General features: G+C 39.9%; 1 protein-coding gene across 3 annotated transcripts in view; it reads right to left on the minus strand.

Annotated features, from left to right (window-relative positions):
* Nucleotides 1-26,099, minus strand: part of OCA2 (OCA2 melanosomal transmembrane protein) — a 271,619-nt gene that overhangs the window by 46,765 nt on the left and 198,755 nt on the right. For all 3 annotated transcript variants that reach the window (XM_029225950.1, XM_029225951.1, XM_029225952.1), the window contains exons 19-21: nucleotides 24,805-24,932; nucleotides 10,750-10,809; nucleotides 10,007-10,111 (exon numbers count right to left, since the gene is read on the minus strand). In XM_029225950.1, coding sequence (XP_029081783.1) covers nucleotides 10,007-10,111; nucleotides 10,750-10,809; nucleotides 24,805-24,932 — 293 coding nt within the window. The remainder of the gene's footprint in view (nucleotides 1-10,006; nucleotides 10,112-10,749; nucleotides 10,810-24,804; nucleotides 24,933-26,099) is intronic.

Genomic DNA, 26,099 nt, shown 5'->3' on the forward strand with positions numbered 1-26,099 from the left:
GCACAGGACTTCTAGATTGATGACTATCCTGGGACCATAATGAGTAATACCAGACAGTGAGCCCTAAGAGTAGAGGCTCCTCTGGAAAAGAAAATGTAAAGAGCAGAAGCCAGAAGGGTCTGTTTTGAATTTTTAATTTATTGACAACATTTAGAGTTGAAATTTTTAATAGAAAATGGTGCTATCCACCTTTCATTGAAAAATCAGAGAAGTTCACAGGCTATATCCACTTGCCTGCAGAGAAAAGATGCAGTAGGCTTTTACAAGCAAAGACAGATATTAACCTCCCACTGCAGCCGCCACACCTGCTCCCCTGCACCTACCACACCTGTCCTTTCTGCACCCACCCCACCTGCTCTCCTGCATCCATCACACCTGTCCTCCCTGCACCTGCCATATATATCCTGTCTGCACCTACCACATCTGCCCTCTCTGTACCCACCACACCTGTCCTCCCTGCATGCACCACACCTGTCCTTTCTGCACATACCACCACTGGTGTCATTGTGCACTTGTCTCTGTCTTGCTCTCTTACTGGTTGCCATTCTGTTGTTGATATCTGCTGGCTGTCTCCAGGTCAGACATATAAGTTTGGGCACTCAGTCTATATGTAGAATTGCCCCATCCATTTCTGATAAATGAGTAAGCACTTGGGTATCTGAGGAATACTCCACTCCTGGTCTGATACCTTTGTGTAGGATTTCATAAGTGCCTCAGACAAGCACTAGGGACAGCTTTCATCTTCATAGGACATGGGAGTGGAGAGGGCAAGACTGCAGTAATGCATTGGCAGGCTTATTTATAGTGGATCAGTGCACCTCCCATGTACATGTGCAGACAGCCACCTGGCATCTTGTCCAAATGCAGGCTCTGGCTTGGCATGTATGGGTGGCCAAGGCCTCATTTCCATAACCTCCAGGGCTGCTGATGCCCAGACCCCACTTGAGGATGAAGGGCCATGCATTGTCAATACAATGTATTCCTTTCCTTCCTTCTGGAATGCCTGTCATTACCGTGCTAGTTTTACCAGTCTCATCGAAATCTTACCTTTTTTCATGTTTCTATTTCTTTGTACTTTTGCTCTGTACTTTTTAGATACCTCTCTCACTGGCTTCAAACTCACTAACTCAGGCCTAACAGTGACTTTTTTCTTCTTCAATTCATTATTAAATATTTTTAGCTTAAAGGTTATGGGTTTTAGTTCCAGAAGCTATTTTTTTTGTTTAGTGCTTAAATCTCTGAGTATTCTTATAATTTATTGTTTGTTGTACTATGTCTGTGGGACGTGCTGTGATCAGTTTTCTCTCAGCTTGTTGGAACCCCAAACGTGAGACTTGTTTTTGTGGGGTGCCGTGGAGCTAGGATCCGGAGGTGTAGTGGACAGGACTTGGGAACGGAAGGTGAACAACTCTCAGCCTGGGCACTGCAGGGCCCCCAAGGCCACCCTCCCCCACCAGAGAAGCTGGGCACAGACCCCAAGTGGGCAAAACTGCAACTAACACAGCTTGCCAAGACCACAGTGAACAAGCTGCTGGAGTCCTGCCAATTAATTGTTCTGCTGTCACTTCTCCTTCTCTGATTCTGACCTTCTTAGTTTGCACAATGGTGGAGCTGGAATTCAAGCCCAGACCCACCTCCTCCAGACCTGAGCTGTTAATTCCTACATATGTTCATGTTATTAAACCTAGTTGCAATTCACTGGACCAGATTCAACCCTCTACCTTATTTTGTTCCTGGATATTTTAGGAAAGGATGAGTTAAAGTAGAAATGAGATTACGTAAAAGCTAAAGTGAATGTGAAATACTTCTCGCTTTTACTACCCTAAAGGGTGCTTTTGTTTGTGAGGGGTTACAGCAGTCTGCCCTCTGCCCTAACACTTCCTGTGGGGCAGGTGCTGGGGAGGAGACTACAAAGAAACCCAGAGAAAAAGGATGCATGAGAACAAACCAGCCATGAAAAATGATTTCCACATAGAGGTTGAATGATAATTCAGATAATGATGAAGAAGTCAGTTAGAGAAAACCCACAAAATTATGCATAAATTACCATTCTTTGAATTGAACATCCTGGACAGATATAATCATATTTTAACTTGAATATTGTCTGAGAATTCTTCCTGTTCAAGCAAATGAGGCTGAAAAGATAGGTTTACATTGAGAAAGACTGTCAGGGAATTTTCAGTCATTAGCAGTGTATTTTAGTTTTCCAGTACAGTCTCCAGGGTGGTGTACCGGGAAGCCTAAAATAGCTGCCCACAAAAGCAGATCTAAGGTCACATGTAGCTTCCACAGCTCCCTGTCAACTGCAGACGGGAGAAGAGGAAAGAAGGAGAGGTGGGCAGACATCAGAGGGATTTCCTTATATGGAAATATTTGTTAAAATATTGGAATATTTCCATACCAATTGATGAAGAGCCACCATCCACCATACCAGTTACTCCCTCTGCCTCTGCTCCAAATAAGTATGGAATTAACACTGGCACGTGGGGCGAGAGGGGAGAGGAGGCTTCAAGCTTCCTGCTTCAAAGTCTCCCTCTCTGTTCTGCCTCCACAGATGGAATATTCATTGATGGAATATAAATATTAAATTGATTTAATAGTGTGTTTAGTAGTGTCACCATTTAAGGTAAGCAAAGCTCAAAATGAAGGGGAGGACCCAGGCAGGGGGATTAGGAAAATTTAAAAGAGCAAATCTAATTTCAAAAAAGCCATGGGGTGCTCTCCCATAATCTGCCCATGCTCATGTTGGAATTTTCACTGAAGCCCTGTCCAGATGACTTGGATAGATAAGCTCATCCATTCTAGTTCTTTCCACTCTGGACATTATAAGATAAGCAAAAGTTCAAGAAAATGATCCTGCCAGTTATAAACCAAGTCTCTGGCATTTCCTGAATTTTTTGGTGCTCTTCTCTGATCACTGGAAGAGAAATATCATGAACAAATGTGAAGTGCTTCCTACCTGCTATTCCCAGCTCACAGTTGACAATGTGAATACCAGAGGAACACCCCCAAACTAAAGGCACGCTCTGGAGAGAAGACACCACCCAAGAAGACATGAACTTTTGTCTCTCTAACTCACTTCCTTAGAATAATTTTTTAACAAAAAGAACTTTCTGAGTAGGTGCTTCACAACATTTTCAGGCACAGCCTAAGTCTCCCACTGAGGAATTGGCCAGCACTTCTACTCATTGGAAATGGTGACAGCAACTGGCAGTTTTCTAACCTTTTTTTTTTTTTTTTTTTTTTGCGGTACGTGGGCCTCTCTCTGTTGTGGCCTCTCCCGTTGCGGAGCACAGGCTCTGGACGCGCAGGCTCACATGCCGCTCTGTGGCATGTGGGATCTTCCTGGACTGGGGCAAGAACCCGTGTCCCCTGTATTGGTAGGCGGACTCTCAACCACTGTGCCACCAGGGAAGCCCTTTCTAACCTTTTTAAATAAGGTTTCAACGTTGTTAAATCTCATGAATTTTTTCCCTGTTGACCTGGAGAATGACATTGGCCAGAGCTGTGTTCTTACAGCAGAATGAGGTTGAGCTCAAACACAGGCAGCTCTGCAAGCCTGGCAGCAGGGACCCCAGTCACTGTTCCTGTGTTTTCTCTTCATGTCTGATGACCACGGGCAGGCAAACCTATCTCTACCCTTGGATTGACCTGACAGTATTTCTACAGGATGTTCTTGGGTCTCCTTGTTTAGTCCCCCAGGAAAATAGGAAAACTGAGAATATGGGTATCTCACCAAAGTAAAAATACACAGAGCAGACAAACCCTGAGCAGCTCTCCCCAGGAGTGTACAGTGAGGAGTAGGTACTCTAAGGGACATTTGGTTGGAGCTGGCCTCAGAAACAGTCCAAGAAACTAGACCTCATAGAGTAGAAGGGGCACTACCTTTCTAGAAATGCCCAAGCTCTGTAGGTCCATGCAAGCCAGGTCAGACCACAAAGATTCTGGAATGCAAAGGATGAAGCCAGAGGTGCAGAGGGACACAAATGACTGCCGAGATCTCAGAAAAGAGCCATAGTCCCCCTTCCTTCCACACACTCCAAGTTCAGAGGGCTTCTCAGGCATGCAGAGTGAAGATGTTCCTGGTTGGGAGAAGGGTTGTGAAATGTGCAGGAGTTATCCTATCCAGGCAGGAAACCTAAATCACTTCCCCAGGACCCATTCATGTCATTGCATCTGTCAGAGGCCAGAAGCAGGGGAGATATCTATATACATATGGATTTTTTATGAGGACAATTGCAGGGGTGAAATTGAGGAAGCCCCATATCCACAGGGCAGGCAGCAAGGAAGGAAAGATTATGAGCACCTGCAGCCCACAGGCTGGTGGTCAGGAAGGAAGGTCCAAGGGAAACAGAACATCTGAAACTGAGCAGAACCCTGTGGGGCTCCTGGGGACAAAAGCCTTTCTGTGTCCCCTTCCCTGAGTTCCAAAGGGCAGGTTCAAACAGTTGCTAATCAGGGAAAGGAGGGGATGCAGTGATAAGGGAGGAGCAGTCAAGAAACAATAGTGCAGCCTTGGGGCAGGGTCCTGGTTCCCCCTCAAGGGATACACATGTGATATCTTTGAGCTCTTCTGCCAAACTGAAACCCCCACCAAATGGAAGATGTTAACTACTTGGTGAAGCACTCTTCACTCCAGAGAAGGTCACAATACACCCATCATTACCTGATGCCAGATGATCTCTGGATTGAAGGAATGTGGGCCCTGCACGCATCCTGATCCTTATCAGCAACCCCACCCTGGACTATAAAACTCCTCACAAACCACCCCTCTCCCCAGGTTGGATGAACAGTTTTGAGAGCATTAGCCTGCTGTGGCCCCCTTTGCCTGGCGAGTCAATAAAGCTTTTCTTTTCCACTTCACCCAAAACTCTGTCTCTAGATTTAACTTGGTGTTGGAATACGGAGACCAGATTTGGCTTCACATCTGCCAACTTTGGCAGTGTCTCCAATGCTAATGCATTCATAATATCCATCTATTCCCAGGGTCTTCTCAGGGCACACCAGAGATTCCCAGTGCTGATGCATTTGACCAGCATCTGGCGTCTCCAGCCAGCAGTGATAGTAGCTGCCACAGGGAAGAAGAATACAGAGAAGGGACAGCCTCCCACTGGGGGAACATAGAGGGCTCTATGTTGGAGAGACCAGCTCTCAGGAAAAGGGAGGAGAGAGTTGAGGGGAATGGCTGTTACCAGCAGCAAAGAATATTGTAGGCAAAGGCACAAGAAAGATGCCCAGTATCATGCTAAGGAAAGTGGCACCAGCCCAACTGGAGAGGAGGGTATGTCTCAGATGGTAGGGAGGTCTGGTAGAAAGATGGTGCAGCAATATTTTCTATGACTCTCAGAAACACAGCGAGCACTGAGGTGCCCAATTCTCTCAGTGAGAGTAACAGAATGTTGCTGGAGGATGATAAGCCAAGGGTGATGTGAAGGAAGAGTTACTTTGGAAAAATTAATCTACTGTGGTTTACTTACCTCTTTATTCATACAAACACTAGTTAACTATCTTCTTTGTGCCAGGCACAATGCTAGTAAATAAGGGAATGCAGCTGCAGACATGTCTTGACAATCAGTTTAATGACTACCTTAGTGGAGTTATGTGTAAAGTGTTATAGGACCCCAGAGGACAATCAAGGCTTTGCACGGGAAGTACAGAAAGCATTGCAGAGAAGGCATTTAAGTAAGTATTGAAGCAGGCTCTGAGGAACTCCTATGTTTGAGGAACTCTGTTTCATGAGCTCTGGCTCCCCAAGGCAGAAGCCGGAAACTCACTTTCCCCAACCCCTTTGTAGCTAGAACAGGCATGTGACATGGGCTCCTCCAAATCAGACACTTCTACTTGAGAATCAGGCTTGGAGAATTTGGAGAAATGTGACAAGGTGTGCTCAAGATAGAGTGAGAAAGTCCCAGGTACTCAGCATCCAGCATTGGGAGAGGGAACCCAGGCAAAGCAGCAGAAGTTGGGGGCTTCATGGGGCAAACCCCACCCAGGGTGTCCTTCAGAAAATCCATGAACTGTACATTATTCTTAGATAAACTCCTAATCCTCTTAAACTAACTAAAGTAGGTTCTGTTTGTCGACTGAAAAAAATCACACAACCTAAAAGCTGAGAGTTATGTTTTATTTGGTGGATATTCTTAGGAATTCAAGCCCAGGAGGCAGTATCTCAAATAACCCTGAGAAAACTGCTCCAAAGAGGCGGGGGTGGGCGGGGGACCAGGATATATAGGAGTTTTACAACAAAGGGCAGGTAGTCTGAATGTCTAAAAATTACTGTTAATGAAAGAAAACATATATCTCAAGTTAAGAAATTTAGCGCTTTTCCATGTATGGGAAGGTGCAAGAGTCTGGGCTCATTGAAATCATTCCTTTGATAGGCACCTCAGGCATTTGGGGCTAGTATCCTGTGTTTTCACATCCTGAGTTCCCTCAGGGCTCACCGTTGTGCAGTCTGATGGCTGCTAGATGGCAGGCATTCTTTGTTTCCTTCCCGAGTCCCCTCAGGGCTCACTGGCTCACCACTGGAGGTGGCTGCAACTGCTGATGACTGTGGCATCCGTTGTTTACTGATATTTGACAGGCAATATTTTATTTCTCATGTTGATTGCAACTGTTGTTTGAAATGCAGATACAACTATGTGCATTACAAATAGAAAGATCCCCACTAAAAGACTTAGGAATAAAATCAGTACCATCCAAGCCAGTTGGAGGATGAGATTTATCAATCAAAGAGAAATCAGAAAATAACAGGGAAAAAAGAATCAGAAAAGGAAAAGCATAATAAATGCAAAACCTTAATAAAATAGTAGAAATAAACTCAAGTCTCTCAGTCAACACAATAAATTTAAACATGTTAACCAAAAGGGAAAGAGTAAAGGGACAATGTAGGTAATTAAATAGTTAATCCTATTAGGGGATGGTAAGTAAAGAAAAAGTATGGGAGACTTCTGTAAATTAATGATCACTCAAGAAAGCAGGTTTGCTTAACCACAAAACCAAGCTTAGCAACAAAACCACACAACAGAAACATGAGACATGCCCCAAAACAATAAAACAATGGTGGCATGAGACCCACATCCTGCCCAGTGAGCTCAGTAAGTTAAGAATTCTTAGGACATTCTCCATTGCACACACTATAAACAAAAATATAAGGAAAAGGTGACATTATACTAAAACCTGAGATGATTTACAATTTTTAACATATGTTACTGCCTTTTTGCTCATTTCCATTGCACCATGACAGTCCTGGCCTGATCATGTAGGGACAAGAAAACTCCCCTGCCCAACCTGGAGGAAGAGCTTATGATGGAAGTTTGATGTCTACTCAAGAATGAGGAAGAAGATGGTCTTGTCCCCCTTCCCACTTTTCCTTTAATTATAAAACTGGAGCCCACTAAGTTCTTGGGTGCAGCACCCTCTTGTAAGCCTCACAAGCATCCTATTATAATAAATCACTTCTCATCTACCATTTTGTCTCTCACTGAATTCTTTCTGTGCTGAAACATAAAATACTAGAGCTCCTCAGAGCCCCCTGAAATGTCACCTAGCAGTTTCAAAACTATTCTCTTAACAGAGATGATCTGCTTGAAATTTTAAAAATCCATTTGCATGTTGTTTTAAAAAATACAACTAAAAAGGGTTTTAAAAAACAATTTAAAAAAAGGTTGAAAATAAAGAATTGGAAAAAGACAAACCAGGCAGAAGCTCAGAGCAGAGATGAAGAGAGACCTTACACAGTGTGAAAGAAACCACCATCCTGAAGAGATACAAATAATGAACCTCTAATGCCTAATCCGACTGTATAGTACTCATAAAAATGTATTGAATTGTCTGTTGAAATAGATAAACCAGTAAAGTGATTTGCTCTATCAGAATTGATTGATTAGAGAAAGAATGAGTGAATCTAAAGAAGCTCTAACAGTACAGTCAATGTGCTTGTACATGTGGGCATGTGCAGAATTCTGCTCTCACATGGGGCAAACTGGCCACATACTAGGTCAAAGGGCATTTCAGGGATGTCTAAGTATGAAATCCTACAGACCACATCCCCTGAACACCACAAAAATGAGAAAGAAGTGGAGAAAAAGACAGCCAAGTGAAAAGGAGGGAGGAAGGGAGCAAGGGACAGTGGTGCAGACCTAAGTGTCTGCCCAGCTCTCTGTGCTGCATACTTCCCAGGACCCTGCATCTGGACAGGGCCATGTGTCCGCTTCCCACCCAAGGACTGTGACAGGTCACTTCTGATGCCACTTCCAGACTAAGGCAGAAACCCAAGTGGCCCTCCTCTCATGCAGCCATAGTGGATATCATGTGCTGACATGGTAAATTCAGGTGGCAGAGATCTGTGGGCTGCAGGAAGCTCCATGCCATGCAGCTGCTGTTTTGGTTTCTCAGGAGTTAGTTTCCATACCATGTTGACTCACACAAACTAAGATCTTTCTTTTAATCCCTTCCACAGTGATATGCCCCAGATATATGAAGGTAGTTCCCTCAGGAAAGGTAAGGACAGAATGATATTGGGGTTGAGGGAAGGAACAGAGAATGTTACATTCCTCTATAATGTTTTATTTCTTAAAAACAAAACAAACGAGAAAACCTGAAGCAGAGGGAATAAAACTTTCCTCATTTTGGGTGGTAAGTGTACTGATATTTGTTATCCTACCCTCTGTGATTCCTTTGATGTATTTTTTAAATTTAAATTTTGAGTAATTATTAATATTTGGGGAAGAAAAATATCAAAATTGTCATATTTTTAGAAAGTAGAGGAATCTAAATTTTCAACAATAGGGACCATTTTCTTCAGTCCAAGAGAGGGTCTGGGTCCTGAAACCTGGAAGCCCCCGAGAAGGTAGAGTGCATCAGCTGTGAGCATGCAGGGCCTCGAGGAAGCACAGAAAGGTTTGCTGATGAAACTCTCTGGGCTTCAGCTACATAGGGTTCAGATGCACAGGGTCTTCTACAGAATCTATTTCAACTAAGAAAGGGATTCACACGCAAGCTGACCTGGCATCTCAGAAGCCCAGGGCTCTGCTGCTTTAGCCTGCCTGAGAGGTGCTGCTGCCCCTGGCCCTCTGCAGGACCACAGTAATGACAGCACCTGCTGAGCAGTAACAGCACATTCATCAACATCCAGATGACTCTTCTAACTCAGGGCTTCATGAAGAAATAATAATAGCCACAGAATTAACTCAGAATTACCAAACCCAGACCCTGGAAGAACAATAGCTAGGTAACTGGAGCATCAACGCAGCAGACACTGTGATTCCAGGCAATGCATGGTGACATAGAGCCCCAGTCACCCTAAGGTCCTGTGTGAGAGGAGTGGCCCTCAAGGTCACAAGAACAAGAGATAAGTCTCCTCTATTGAGAATCCAGCCATGAGGAGTGTTCATGCATGCCCATCACACTTGGGATACCAGGTGCTGTGACAGGACCCGAGGTTCCTGTTCCCACCTTTATGCTGTCATACCAGGCATTCACAATTCTGCCCTAAGTTGAGCAATCAGTGACGTCAGAAGACACAGCAGGAACAGCCCTGTAAAAGTCCTCTAATATGGACCCCCAATCTTGACTTGGGTCAAGATCACACAGAGAATTCAAAATCTTATCCAGGCCATAGCACCAGAAGCTACCCCAGCCAGTTAGAATAGCTTCTGCATTTGTCAGGAATAAAGGATGAACACCTTCAACCAGCCTCTGTCTTTGGTGTCTTCCAATTTTCTTTGAAAAAAGAAAGAAAGAAAGACTGTCTTTTCCATGAGAGGTGGCAGCTCCCAGTCAGACTGACCCTGAAACAAACAGCCATCCTGGGATTCACTGCCCACAGCAGCTGTAGGCCTCAGCTCCCAGCTGCTGCCTGGGATCCATCACATCTGTCCCCTTAAACTGTTAGTGCAGTAAAGGGACAGGGCTCATTCTCTGCTTCCTCTGGAAGGAAGGGTGAGTCCAGGTTGTGTGCAGGTGAAACCTGGGCCCTCATCACATGGAGGAGACTGTGACTCACCATGGTAGCAGTGAATGGTATGTTGTCAATCAGGGACGATGCGATGGCTGAGACCCAGACCACCAAGATGATGGCAGCTGCAAGGCGCTGATCTTCTGGGACCATCTGGAAGGAACAGATAAGAGCAGGGCAGTGTACCATAGCTACATAGATCATATGCACTGAGGATCTGATGCTAGGACATGTGAGACTCAGAAGGGACCACAGGGCTCTTGGTCCTTCCTCTTCCACACAAGGAGAGCAAGGGAGACCCAGGTGTGCAAACAGGACCAACTGGGCTTTCCCGACCCCTACCAGGAGCCTGGGCCAGGGTCTACAAGTAACTGAGAGGAGTGACTCCCAATCATGCTCAAGCCAACCAACCCTTGGGGGCTGGGACGGGGTGGGGGGCAGCAGGTCCAGTGTTCCCATTCCTGGTGGGACACCAGGTGACACACTGGTCACACTGACCTCACTTCCCATGTGGTGACCCTAGGCTGCGACCTCTGTGCATCACTTACTGAGACTGCTGTCTCAATTCTCTCCTTCCCAGAAAGTTTTTAACTAAAGGCTAATAGCAAAATTGCAGGCATCTGTAATTATATATTCTTTGAAAAAGTCTCCTTTCATCTCTTAGCTACACAAGATAAAATAGGTTCCCTGATATACTTTTTTATATAATTAATGTGACCTATTCTTGCCAATTTAAAAAAAAATCAAAGGAATAGTGGCTGGAGCACATTATATTGCAGTATTTAATGTACCTTTATTAGCAAAGCAGTCTGTTCTCCAACATACTCTATTAAGTGGAGATGTGCCAATGCCTAGAAGAAATAGAGGTATGATAAGAATCAGTTTAAAACTGAGAATATATCAAATTTTTAAAAACATGTCTTTAAAATGAGAATAACATGGCACTCTCATTTTTTTAATAAAAGATCAAACATACAGTCTATAAATAATTTACTATCTTATATGCACACTGAAGATTCAATGAGAAGAGCACAGTAGCAGAGGCAGGAACTTCTCATTAATTTGAGTTAATATCCATGCTAAATTTACATTTGGATGGAAGGCCATTTCTTTATTTTAAGATCGCTGTATAGGAGTACTGTTCACCTGTACATAATGAAATGTCTCTCCGTATAGAATGTCTTGCAAGTAAGTTGCATTTCAAATTCCTTTTTAAAGCTAAGCATCACAGAGTTTTAGAAGAATATAAAGAAAATGCATGGTTTTCATAACTTTCAAAGAAACGTCTATTTAACTGAAGCATGTACTATTTTCATAGTACTAGACAGATTCCGAAAATTGTGTCCAGAGAAAGGTAGGAAAGAAGATTAGATGGAGACATAAGTTCAGGAGCCATTCTGGTCAGTCTTCCCACTTTGTTCCAGCTGAGGAGGAGATCTTCTGCTGTCCATGACAGATCTGTACATGACAGACAGGAAGCACCGAGAGGGAACCAGACATGGGGGTGACATAGCTACCTAGCACCTCTCAAATGTGGCCTTTTCACTGTGATGTCATCATAATGAATGATTACAAATACTGAAAACATCAGCTTGACTATGTTATAAAAGAAAGTCAAGATATGAGGAAAATACAAATAGCCAATAGATACTCCTTTATAAAATGACAAATGAGATAACTATGTAACACCTAATTCTATCAAATCTAAAGTTGTAAATATATAATATATACTCTACACTTCAGCAAACTAAAGTTTATGTATAGCTGAAGATTATATGCATCACTCGTCTCCTCCATCAATTTATATAGTGAAAAGATGATTGTATAATACGATGTAAATCCCTCACAATATGAAACATAATTATCCTTCTGTTGCAGTGACTAGTTGCAAAAAGCTGGTTCAGCAATGATCTGACATCCCTGTTCCACTGAAATTAGACAAATACAATAAATCAATGCCACTACTTTTTTCAAAATGAGGGACTAGGAGGTCTTAAGGTCCCTTCTGCAGCTGAATAAATAGACCCTGGATAAAACACACTTTTAGGGCATTACTGGATTAGCAAGACAATGTAATGTCTTCCAAGGAATCTCCCTTCCCATGAAAATATTTCTTGCAGCTGGCTGGGAGCTGCAGACTTGAATGGCAGGAAGGATGAAACTGCCTTGAGCTTGATGCCAACCAAGGGCTGAAGTCAGAGCACCGAGGTGTGAGCAGCAGCAAGGTTGTAGGCTGAAACAGGGATTCTCACACTGCACTGACAGCCTCGAAACAGGCTGAAAAAATTATCCCCTGGCATCCAGCAGAGGCAAACAAAAGAAGTTTCTGGAAGAAAGAACCCCAAATGTAGTCTCTCAAGAGTCCCATAGATTAAGATTAAGTAACAAAATTATAATCTAGAGTCATCAAGAATACAAGAAGACAAGTAACATGAACAAGAGCAGAAATAACCAAAACAGATTTGGATATACCACCAACATGCAAGAATGAGAATCCACAGGTACTGGATATAGTAGAGGAACTTTGTTTAAAGAAAATAGAGTTGAAGAGTGTACGTAACAATTAACGTTTGCCCTTGATGAGTTAAGAATATAAGCTGTCATCTCTAGAGTAAGCAACTAAAAGATAATGTAACTGCCAAAAAGTGGGAAATCAAATTTAACATAACCCTTAATCAACTCAGATAAGGAGAAAAAAAGATTGAAGATAAAAATATACAAGGTCAGGGAGGCCTTCAAGATGGTGGAGAAGTAAGACGTGGAGATCACCTTACTCCCCACAAATACATCTATATGTGGAACAACTCCTACAGAACACCTACTGAACTCTGGCAGAAGACCTCAGACTTCCCAAAAGGCAAGAAACTCCCCATGTACCTGGGTAGGGCAAAAGAGAAAAGAAAAAACTGAAACAAAAGAATATGGATGGGACCCAAACCTCTGGGAGGGAGCTGTGAAGGAGGAAAAGTTTCTACACACTACAAAGCCCCTTCACTGATGGAGGTGGGGGCTGGGCGGGGGGGGCGATTCCGAGCCAGGGAGGAGAGAGCAGCAACAGGGGTGCAGAGGGCAAAGTGGAGAGATTCCTGCACAGAGGATCGTTGCCGACCAGCACTCACCAGCTCAAGAGACTTGGCTGCTCACCTGCTGGCTGGGGCAGGTCGGGGCTGGGAGCTGAGGCTGGGGCTTTGAAGGTCAGATTCCAGGGAAAGGACTGGGGTTGGCTGTGTAAACACACCCTGAAGGGGGCTGGTGCACCACAGCTAGCTGGGAGGGAGTCCGGGAAAAAATCTGGACCTGCCTAAGAGGCAAGAGACAATTGTTCTGGGGTGCATGAAGAGAGGAGATTCAGAGCACCGCTTATACAACCTCCAGAGACTGGCACAAGCCATGGCTATCAGCACAGACACCACAGACAGGCTGGAACACTAAGGCTGCTGCTGCAGGCACCAAGAAGCCTGTGTGCAGGCACAGGTCACTATCCACACATCCCCTGCCCAGAGCCTGTGCAGCATTCCACTGCCAGGGTCCCGTGATCCAGGGACAACTTCCCTGGGAGAACACACAGCACGCCTCAGGCTGTTGCAACGTCACGCCAGGCTCTACAGCCACAGGTTCGCGGTGCCTTCCATACCCCTCCCTCCCCCCAAGCCTGAATGAGCCAGAGCCACCTAATCAGGTGTTACTTTAACCCCGCCTGTCTGGGCAGGGAACAGACGCCTTCAGATGACCTACATGCAAAGGTGGGGCCAAATCCAAAGCTGAACCAAATCCAAAGCTGAACCCCAGGAGCTGTGCGAACAAAGAAGAGAAAGGGAAATATCTCCCAGCAGCCTCAGGAACAGCAGATTAAATCTCCACAATCAACTCTATGTACCCAGCATCTCTGGAACACCTGAATAGAAAACAAGTTATCCCAAAATTGAGGCAGTGGACTTTGGGAGCAACCGTAGACTTGGGGTTTGCTTTCTGCATCTAATTTGTTTCTGTTTTTATGTTTATCTTAGTTTAGTATTTAGAGTTTATTATAATTGGTAGATTTGCTTAATGATTGGGTTGCTCTCTTCCTTTTACATACATATATATGTATATATATATTTCTCCTTTTTCTTTTTTTGTCAGTGTGTATGTGTATGCTTCTTTGTGTAATTTTGTCAGTATAGCTTTGCTTTTGCATTTGTCCGAGGCTTCTGTCTGTCTTTTTTTTTTTTTTTGTATAGCTTTTAGCACTTGTGATCATTGGTGGATTTGTTTTTTGGTTTGGTTGCTCTCTTCTTTCATTCCTTTTTGCTACTTTTTAATTTTTTAAATATTTAAAATTTTAATTAATTAATTTATTTTTTATTCTCCCTTTATTTTTGAGCCTGGTGGCTAACAGGGTTTAGGTGCTCTGGCCAGGTATCAGGCCTGAGCCTCTGAGGTGGGAGAGCCAAGTTCAGGACATTGGTCCACCAGAGACCGCCTGGGCCCATTAAATATCAAATGGCAAAAACTCTACCAGATATCTCCACCTCAGTGTTAAGACCCAGCTCCAGTCAATGACCAGCAAGCTACAGTGCTGGACACCCTATGCCAAACAACTACCAAGACAGGAACACAAACCCACCCATAAGCAGAGACACTGCCTAAAATCATAATATATTCACAGACACCCCAAAAAATACCACCAGACATGGTCCTGGCCACCAGAAAGGCAAGATTAGCCACATCCACCAGAACACAGGAACCAATCCCCTCCACCAGGAAGCCTACACAATCAACAGAATCAATTTTATGCACTGGGTGCAGACACACAAACAATAGGAACTACAAACCTGCAGCCTGCGAGAAGGAGACCCCAAACACAGTAAGTTAAGCAAAACAAGAAGACAGAGAAATAACACAGCAGCTGAAGGAGCAAAGTAAAAACCCACCAGTCCAAACAAATGAAGAGGCAATAGGCAGTTTACCTGAAAAAAAATTTAGAGTAATGACAGTAAAGATGATCAAAAATATTGGAAATAGAATGGAGAAAATACAAGAAACGTTCAACAAGGACCTAGAAGAACTAAAGAGCAAATTAAAAAAAGGTGAACATCACAAAAAATGAAATTAAAAATGCTCTGGAAGGAATCAATAGCAGAATAACTGAGGCAGAATAACGGATAAGTGACCTGGAAGATAAAATAGTAGAAATAACTACTGCAGAGCTGAATAAAGAAAAAAGAATGAAAAGAATTGGGGACAGTCTCAGAGACATCTAAGACAACATTATATGCACCAACATATGAATTATAGGGTTCTCAGAAGAAGAAGAAAAAAAGGGACTGAGAAAATATTTGAAGAGATTATAGTGGAAAACATCCTTAATATGTGAAAAGAAATAGTCAAGCAAGTCCAGGAAGCACACAGAGTCCCATACAGGATAAATCCAAGGAGAAATACACCAAGAAACATATTAATCAAACTATCAAAAATAAAATACAAAGAAAAAATATTTAAAGCAGCAAGAGAAAAGCAACAAGTAACATAAAAGGGAATCCCCATAAGGTTAACAATTGATCTTTCAGCAGAAATTCTGCAAGAGAGAAGGGAATGGCAGGGCATATTTAAACTGATGAAAGGGAAAAACCTACAACCAAGATTACTCTACCCAGCAAGGATCTCATTTAGATTCAACGGAGAACTTAAAACATTTACAGACAAGCAAAAGCTAACAGAATTCAGCACCACCAAACCAGCTTTACAACAAATGCTAAAGGAACATCTCTAGGCAGGAAACACAAAAGGAGGAAAAGACCTACAATAACAAACCCAAAACCAATTAAGAAAAAGGTAATAGGAACATACATATTGATAATTATGTTAAATGTAAATGGATTAAATGGTCCAACCAAAAGACATAGACTGGCTGAATGGATACAAAAACAGGACATGTATACATGCTGTCTACAACAGACCCACTTCAGACCTAGGGAAATATACAGCCTGAAAGTGAGGGGATGGAAAAATATATTCTATGCAAATGGAAATCAAAAGAAAGTTGGAGTGGCAATTCTCATATCAGACAAAATAGACTTTAAAATAAAGATTATGATGAGACAAAGAAGGACACTACAAAATGATCGAGGGATAAATCCAAGAAGAAGATATAACAACTGTAAATATTTATGGACCCAACATAGAAGTACTTCAATACATAAGACAAATGCTAACAGCCATAAAAGGGGAAATCAACAGTAACACAATAATAATAAGGGATTTTAACACCCCACTTTCACCAATGGACAGATCATTCAATATAAAAATAAATAAGGAAATGCAAGATTTAAACTATACATTAAATCAAATGGACTTAATAGATATTTATAGGACATTCCATCAAAAAACAACAGAATACAATTTCTTCTCAAGGACTCATGGAGCATTCTCCAGGATAGATCATATCTTAGATCACAAATCAAGCCTTGGTGTATATAAGAAAATTGAAATTGTATCCAGTATCTTTTCCAAACACAATACTATGAGACTAGATATCAGTTACAGGAAAAAAAAATGTAAAAAATACAAACAAATGGAGGCTAAAGAATACACTACTAAATAACCAAGAGATAATGGAAGAAATCAACGAGGAAATCAGAAAATACCTAGAAACAAATGACTTTGAAAACATGATGACCAAAAACCTATGGGATGCAGCAAAAGCAGTTTTAAGAGGGAAGTTTATAGCAATACAATCCTACCTGAAGAAACAAGATACATCTCAAAAAACAACCAAACCTTACACCTAAAGCAAATAGAGAAAGAAAAACAAAAACCTCAAAGTTAGCAGAAGGAAAGAAATTATAAACATCAGATCAGAAATACATGAAAAAGAAATGAATGAAATGATAGCAAAGGTCAATAAAACTAAAAACTGGTTCTTGAGAAGATAAACGAAATTGATAAACCATTTGCTAGACTCATCAAGAAAAAAAGGGAGAAGACTCAAATCAATGAACTACAAATGAAAAAGGAGAAGTAATAACTGACACTGCAGAAATACAAAGGATCATGAGAGACTACTACAAGACATATATGCAAATTAAATGGACAACCTGGAAGAAACAGACAAGCTCTTAGAAAAGCACAACCTTCTGAGACTGACCCAGGAAGAAATAGAAAACATAAAGACACCAATCCCAAGCATGGAAATTGAAAAAGTGATTAAAAATCTTCCCATAAAGAAAAGCCCAGAACCAGATGGATTCATAGGTGAATTCTATCAAATATTTAGAGAAGAGCTAACACCCATGCTAGTCAAACTCTTCCAAAATATAGAAGGGAAAGGAACACTGCCAAACACATTCTATGAGGCCACCATCACCCTGATACAAAAATCAGACAAATATGTCAAAACAAAAAGAAAACTACAGGCCAATACCACTGATGAACATAGATGCAAAAATCCTCAACAAAATACTAGCAAACAGAATCAAACAGCATATTAAAAGGATCATACACCATGATCAAGTGGGGTTTATTCCAGGAATGCAAGGATTCTTCAATATATGCAAATCAATCAATGTGATACACCATATTAACAAACTGAAGGAGAAAAACCATATGATCATCTCAATAGATGCAGAGAAGGCTTTTGGCAAAATTCAACACCCATTTATGGTAAAAACCCTCCAGAAAATAAGCATACAGGGAACTTTCCTCAACATAATAAAGGACATATATGACAAACCAACAGCCAACATCATCCAAAATGGTGAAAAACTGAAATCATTTCCACTAAGATCAGGAACAAGACAAGGTTGCCCACTCTCACCACTCTTATTCAACATAGTTTTGGAAGTTTTAGTCACACCAATCAGAGAAGAAAAAGAAATAAAAGGAATCCAAATCAGAAAAGAAGAAGTAAAGCTGTCACTGTTTGCAGATGACATGATACTATACATAGAGAATCCTAAAGATGCTACCAGAAAACTACTAGAGCTAATCAATGAATTTGGTAAAGTAGCAGGATACAAAATTAATGCACAGAAATCTCTTGCATTCCTATACACTAATGATGAAAAATCTGAAAGAGAAATTAAGGAAACACTCCCATTTACCATTGCAACAAAAAGAATAAAATACCTAGGAATAAACCTACCTAAGGAGACAAAAGACCTGTATGCAGAAAACTATAAGACACTGATGAAAGAAATTAAAGATGATACAAACAGATGGAGAGATAATACAAACAGATGGAGAGATATACCATGTTCTTGAATTGGAAGAATCAACATTGTGAAAATGACTATACTACCCAAAGCAATCTACAGATTCAATGCCATCCCTATCAAACTACCAAGAGCATTTTTCACAGAACTAGAACAGAAAATTTCACAATTTGTATGGAAACACAGAAGACCACTAGTATCCAAAGCAATCTTGAGAAAGAAAAACGGAGCTGGAGGAATCAGGCTCCCTGACTTCAGACTATACTACAAATCTACAGTAATCAAAACAGTATGGTACTGGCACAAAAACAGAAATATAGATCAAGGGAACAGGATAGAAATCCCAGAGATAAACCCATGCACATATGGTCACCTTATTTTTGATAAAGGGTGCAGGAATATACAATGGAGAAAAGACAGCCTCTTCAATAAGTGGTGCTGGGAAAACTGGTCAGCTACATGTAAAAGAATGAAATTAGAACACTCCCTAACACCATACACAAAAATAAACTCAAAATGAATTAAAGACCTAAATGTAAGGCCAGACACTATAAAATGTTTAGAGGAAAGCATAGGTAGAAAATCTATGACATAAATCACAGAAAGATCCTTTTTGACCCACCTCCTAGAGAAATGGAAATAAAAACAAAAATAGACAAATGGGACGTAATGAAACTTAAAAGCTTTTGCGCAGCAAAGGAAACCATAAACAAAACAACCCAGAGATGGGAGAAAATATTTGCAAATGAAGCAACTGACAAAGGATTAATCTCCAGAATTTACAAGCAGCTCATGCAGCTCAATATCAAAAAAACAATCAACTCAATCCAAAAATGGGCAGAAGACCTAATGGGACATTTCTCCAAAGAAGGTATACAGATTGCCAACAAACACATGAAAGGATGTTCAACATCACTAATCATTAGAGAAATTGAAATCAAAATTACAATGAGGGATCACCTCCCACCAGTCAGAATGGCCATCATCAAGAAATCTAGAAACAATAAATGCTGGAGAGGGTGTGAAGAAGAGAGAACCCTCTTACACTGTTGGTGGGAATGTAAATTGATACAGCCACTATGAAGAACAGTATGGAGGTTCCTTAAAAAAGTAAAAATAGAACTACCAGCAATCCCACTAGTGGGCATATACCCTGAGAAAACCATAATTCAAAGAGTCATGTACCACAATGCTCGATGCAGCTCTATTTACATTGGGCAGGACATGGAAGCAACCTAAATGTCCATCGACAGATGAATGGATAAAGAAGATGTGGCACATATATACAATGAAATATTACTCAGCCATAAAAAGAAATGGAGTTATTTGTAATGAGGTAGATGGACCTAAATTCTGTCATAGAGTGAAATAAGTCAGGAAGAGAAAAACAAATACAGTGTACTACATATATATGCAAATATATATATATATGGAATCTAAAAAAAAACCAGGTTCTGAAGAACCTAGGGGCAGGACAGGAATAAAGACGCAGACATAGAGAATGGACACGGGGAGAGGTAATTGTAAGCTGGGATGAAGTGAGAGAGTGGCATGGACATATATACACTACTGAATGTAAAATAGATAGCTAGTGGGAAGCAGCCACATAGCACAGTTAGATCAGCTCAGTGCTTTGTGACCACCTAGAGGGGTGGGATAGGGAGAGCTGGAGGGAGATGTAAGAAGGAGGAGATATGGGAATATATGTAAATGTATAGCTGATTCATTTTGTTATAAAGCAGAAACTAACACACCATTGTAAAGCAATTATACTCCATTATAGATGTTAAAAATAATAAAATAAAATAGGAAGACCTATGTGTCAAAGGGAGCAAGAAGAAACCATGGACCAAGAATTCAGTAAAAAGAAGCTTGTTGGAAATTGATTTTCTTCTGGCTAGTTGAGTAACCTGAGAAAGTTTTTAAAGGCTGGGAATTTTAAGGACATACACTTCTATAAGGGAAGAAGAGGATGATAATGAAAACAAAATATCTTTGTCACTGAGAGAATAGACATTTTTAGATGAATTGCAATACAAAATAAATCTTAGAAACTAGGGTCTATAAGGATTCCTAGCTTTAAAAAAAAATAAAGAACATATTTCCAATGTAACAGTTTATCCAATGATTTAATATGGAAAAAAGGAAAATTAATGAAATTAGAATTTCATTTTTTTAAAGATCAAAAAATTTTCTGACTTTTCCTAGACTAATCAAGAAAGCAGACAGAAGACACAAATCATTAAAATCAGAAATGGAAAAGGGAATATCACTAATGACTTCACAGAAATAAAAAGTATTAGATGCAATATTATAAACAACTTATGCCAAAAATTAAGAAAACTTGGATGAAATAGACAAGCTCATAGAAGACAAAATTTAGTAATATTTACTCAAGAAGAAATGTTATACCTGAATAGGCCTAAGAAATTGAATTAGTAAAATCAAACACAAAACCTTCCCACAATTTAAATTCCAGGCCCAGATGGCTTCACTGGAAACTTTTATTGAATATTTAAAAACAGCCCTGCACAAACTCTTCTACAAAGAATACTTCTGAACTCATTCTGTTAGATTCATTCAGTGTTATGCTCATACCAAATCCAGACACAATATCACATAAAAATAATAACGTAGAACAATATCCCACATGAATGTAGATGCAAAAATTCTCAACAAAATAATAGTAATCTACCTCAAAAACTTATTATACACCATGACCAAGTGAGATTTACTTCAGGAATGCAAAGTAGATTTAACAGCTGGAAAACAGTTAATGTAGTATACCACATTAATAGATTCAAATTGATAGATTCAATGTTAAAAATCATATGGTCATCTTAATAGATACAGATAAAACATTTGACAAAATCCAATATACATTACTGATAAAATTTCACAACAAACTAGGAATATATCCTAACTTTATCAACCTAATAAAGGATATCTATTTTTTAAAAACCCCTATATCTAACATTATGCATAATGGTGAAAAACTGAATACATTTCCCCTAAGATCAGAAAAAAGGTATGAATGTCAATATTCATCACTTCAACATTAAACTAGAGATTCTGGCCAACAAGACAGGAAAAAAAGAAAAAGAAGGGAAAAGGAGGGTATTTGGAGGAGAGAGAGGAGGAGAGTGTGAGCTAGTTAATGGCATTCCAATCAGAAAAGAAATTAAAATGTCTTTATTTGCATATGACATGAAAGAAAATTCTAAACAGCTACTAGACTAATAAATGGGTTCAGCAAGTTCACAGGACACAATGTTAATATTAAAATCTCAATTGTATCTCTATGTAATGTTAATATACAATCAGAATAAAGTTAAGAAAGCAACTGTATTCAAAATAGCATCAAAAAATATAACACACATTTATACCCTTTATATACTACCTAAGGAGGCAAAATACCTGTACTTCAAAAACTGTAAGACGCTGATGAAAGAAGTCGAAGATGACAAACAGATGGAATGATATACCATGCTCTTGGGTTGGAAGAATCAATATTGTCAAAATGACTACACTACCCAGTGCAATCCCTATCAAATTACCAATGGCATTTTTCACAGAACTAGAACAAACATTTTCTAAATTTGTATGGAGACACAAAAGAACCCAAATAGCCAAAGCAATATTGAGAAAGAAAAACGGAGCTGAAGGAATCAGGCTCCCTGACTTCAGACTATACTACAAAGCAACAGTCATGAAAACAGTATAGAACTGGCACAAAAACAGAAATATAGATCAATGGAACAGGATAGAAAGCCCAGAGACAAACACATGCACATATGGTGTATGGTCACCTTATCTTGGACAAAGGAGGCAAGAATATACAATGGAGAAAAGAGAGACCCTCCAATAAGTGGTGCTGGGAAAACTGGACAGCTACATGTAAAAGAATGAAATTAGAACACTTCCTAACACCATACACAAAAATAAATCAAAGACCTAAACATAAAGCCAGACACTATAAAACTCTTAGAGGAAAACATAGGCAGAACACTCCATGACATAAATCACAGCAAGATCCTTTATGACCCACCTCCTAGAGTAATGGAAATAAAATAAAAAATAAACAAATGAGACCTAATGAAACTTAAAATCTTTTGCACAGCAAAGCTTTTCTCCCATTCTGTGAGACAACCCACAGAATAGGAGAAAATATTTGCAAATGATGCAACAGACAAAGGAATAATCTCCAAAATTTACAAACAGCTCATGTGGCTCAATATCAGAAAAACAAACGACCCACTGAAAAAATGGGCAGAAGACCTAAAGAGACATTTCTCCAAAGAAGACATACAGATGGCCATGAGACACATGAAAAGATGCTCAACATAGCTAATTATTAGAGAAATGCAAATCAAAATTATGAGATATCACCTCACACCAGTCAGAATGGCCATCATCAAGAAGTCTACAAAAAATAAATGCTGGAGAGGGTGTGGAGAAAAGGGAACCCTTCTACACTGTTGGTGTAAACTGGTGCAGCTACTACAGAGAAAAACATGGTTCAAAAGGATTTTCCTCATATTTGCTTTTTAAAAAATTAAATACCTTTTCACACCTACTAGAATGTCCATAATCAAAAAGAATGGTATTATGTGACAGGGAGGATATAAAGAAACTGGAATATACTACATTACTGACAGGAATGTAAATGGTACAGCCACTGTGAAAAACATTTTGGCAGTTTTTTAAAAATATTTATTTATTTATTATTTGGCTGCATTGAGTCTTAGCTGCAGCACGTGGGATCTTCATTGCGGCATGTGGGATCTTTCACTGCAGCATGCAGGCTCTTTGTTGCAGTGCACAGGCTTCTCTCTAGTTGTGGCATGCAGGTTCTAGAGCACACAGGCTCAGTAGCTGAGGTGCGCAGGCTCTCTAGTTGTGGTACGCAGGCTTCAGAGCATGCAGGCTCAGGAGTTGTAGCATGCAGGCTCAGTAGTTGTGGCGCATGGGCTTTAGAGTGCTTGGGCTCAGTAGTTGTGGTGCTTGGGCTTAGTTGCTCTGCAGCATGTGGGATCTTAGTTCCCCAACCAGGGATTTAACCTATGTCCCCTTCATTGGAAGGCAGATTCTTAACCACTGGACCACCAGGGAAGTCTCAGGCAGTTTCTTAAGAAGCTAAACTTATGATAAGACCTAACACCTACCTAAAAGAAATGAAAACATGTCTACATAAAGACATACACAAATATACACAGATGTTTATGAAAATAGGTAAATAAAATATGGTATATCCATACAGTTGAATGCTATTCAGCAATAAAACAAAAGGAGACTAAGATATATACCAGAACATGGATGAACCTCAACATCATTATCCTAATTTAAAGAAACCAGACAGAAAATGGTACACAGTATAGGATTCCTTTTAGATGAAATGTACAGAAAAGGCACATCAATAGATAGAAAAAAGATTAGTGATTGCCTAGAGCTGGAGTTAAGAGCTAGAACTGACTATAAATTGGTGTAAGGGTCATAGGGATAAAGCGTTCAAAATTTACTAAAAATCATTAAACTGTAAAGTTAAAATGAGTGAATTTTATGATATATAAATTATATTTTAAGTTGCTTTAAAAATTCCAGTGTTTATCCCATCAAGACAAAGAGAAGTATATGCCAAAGAGAAGTATATGCCATTGAGAACAATATGACAAAAACCCAGATGAGATAGCAATTTACACCTTGAATAAGCATGTAATTAAGGCAGGGACTCTCAAAAGCCAATCACGAAACAGTAACCAGAATTTCCCCCCCCAGTAGTCCTCATATTCTGTGTGTAAAGAAGACTCAGAATAGAAAAGGTGAAGTTTTTGAGTAGGAAACTGATGAAGTAGAATATGATTCATGACTCCCTGACATATTTGGAGGGCCTATGTGAGTCATTTGATTACACATCTATGCAATCCATTATGAGTTAAAGACATAGATTTCAATGATTCAAAGGACCTGTTTTTAAAAAATTAGGAAAAAAAAGCCAAAGTCTGAATCAAGAGAATAATGAATATTGAATGGGTCTGTCATCAATAAATTAAGGTAATTAATTAAGGTAATTAATGTGAAACATTTGGATCCTTTGGGGAGTAGTAGTCTTGTACATCAGTAAATCTTTGCATTTGAGGAGGACAGAAGTTTATAAATGAAGTCTCAAGATTAAAAAGTATTGTGAATAATTTTGTAACAACAATTATAACTAAATAAAGCAATACATATTATTCATTCTTTTCTTTGATGTAGTCTTTTCCATCATAACAGAATATTTACTTAAATATTACACAAAATGGAATAGATCATCAAAATAACATTTCCCTGTACTTTCTGTAACAAGTCATTTTGCCCGAAAATTAGAGTAAATTCTACTGTACTTTGTAACAAATGAAATTAGAACAAGTTTACGAACCACAAACATTATTCAAGAAAAAACCAGCAACCAAATAAATCAATTTATTAAATAATATTTAGGTGCCTGAGATAAAAGTTGATTTAACTTAAAATAGTCTAATTTCAACCCCCATAATTTTCCACTTAGTGAATATGTAGAAAGACTTACAGACTTTGGGCTTTCTTCATTCACTAAACAAAATGTGAAATCTAAAAATCAGACAAGATCATATTGCAAAAGTTCAACTAAAGTCTTACCTCCATCAGAACAAAGAGTGCTGCAAAGAATAGAAGGGTTGCCCATTCTACTCTGTGTAGAATTATCTCAAAATCATGGATATCAGCTAAAATTAGCAACCAGATGGCACCCAGAATAGCAATCCACCCTGAAAAACAAATAAACAGAGTTATATATGTAGTTCAATTGTTAAAACACTAATTCTTCATCTTCGGATTGCTTTCTTAAATTGAAGATAATTTATATTCTGCAAACTGAACATGCTTAAAATGTACAATTTGTATTTTGGGTAATGTATATACCAAAGAAACCAACACAACGAGCAGGATAATGAATATATCCACCACCCCAGCAGTTTACTCATGCCCATGTTCTTTTCTCCCTCTCCCGCCTCCTGTCACCAGACCCCACCCCAGGAAACCATTCATCTCTTTTCTTAAATGTAGTCATATAGTTTTTTTTTTTTTTTTTGCGGTACGCAGGCCTCTCACTCTTGTGGCCTATCCCATTGCAGAGCACAGGCTCTGGACACGCAGGCTCAGTGGCCATGGCTCACGGGCCTAGCCGCTCCCCGGCATGTAGGATCTTCCCGGACCAGGGCATGAACCCGTGTCCCCTGCATCAGCAGGCAGACTCTCAACCACTGCACCACCAGGGAAGCCCCTAGTATGTATTTTTTATCTGACCACTTCCATTCAGCACAATTATTTTAAGATTCTTCAGTGTTGGTGTGTGGACCAATAGTCATTCTTCTTTATTGCTTAGTATGGCATGGTATGGCTATGCCACAATGTACATACTCATTCACCTTGATGGACATTTGCATTGCTTCCAGTGTTTGGCTATTACAAATGAATGTGCTGTGAACTTCCACATAAATTATCTATATGTACATTATGCTTTCAGTTCCCTTGGGTCAATATCTAGGAATGGAATGGTTGGATCATATAATAGGCTAGTATTATGGAATATTTATGTTTTAAGAAACTGTGAGACTGTTTCCCAAAATGGTTGTAACATTTTACAATCCCACCACTAGTATATGAGAATTCCAGTTTCTACATATTTTCAACACTTAACTTTTTTGATTTTTGACATTACAGTGGGTATGAAATGGTATCTCATTGTGATTTCAAATTGTATTTCTCTAGTGACTAATGATGTTGAGCATCTTTTCGTGTACTTATCTGTCATCCATATGTGTTATTTTGTGAAGTTTTTGTTCAAATAGGCTGAACAAATATTTTTTCTGAGTAGAGCAAATAAAACTCAAAATAAGTAGAATAAAAATGTGCTGGATCAGAAATAAATGAAA

Source organism: Monodon monoceros, unplaced genomic scaffold (assembly GCF_005190385.1).
Source record: "Monodon monoceros isolate NGI ecotype Baffin Bay Population unplaced genomic scaffold, NGI_Narwhal_1 Super_Scaffold_16, whole genome shotgun sequence".
In the NCBI taxonomy this organism is placed as follows: domain Eukaryota; kingdom Metazoa; phylum Chordata; class Mammalia; order Artiodactyla; family Monodontidae; genus Monodon; species Monodon monoceros.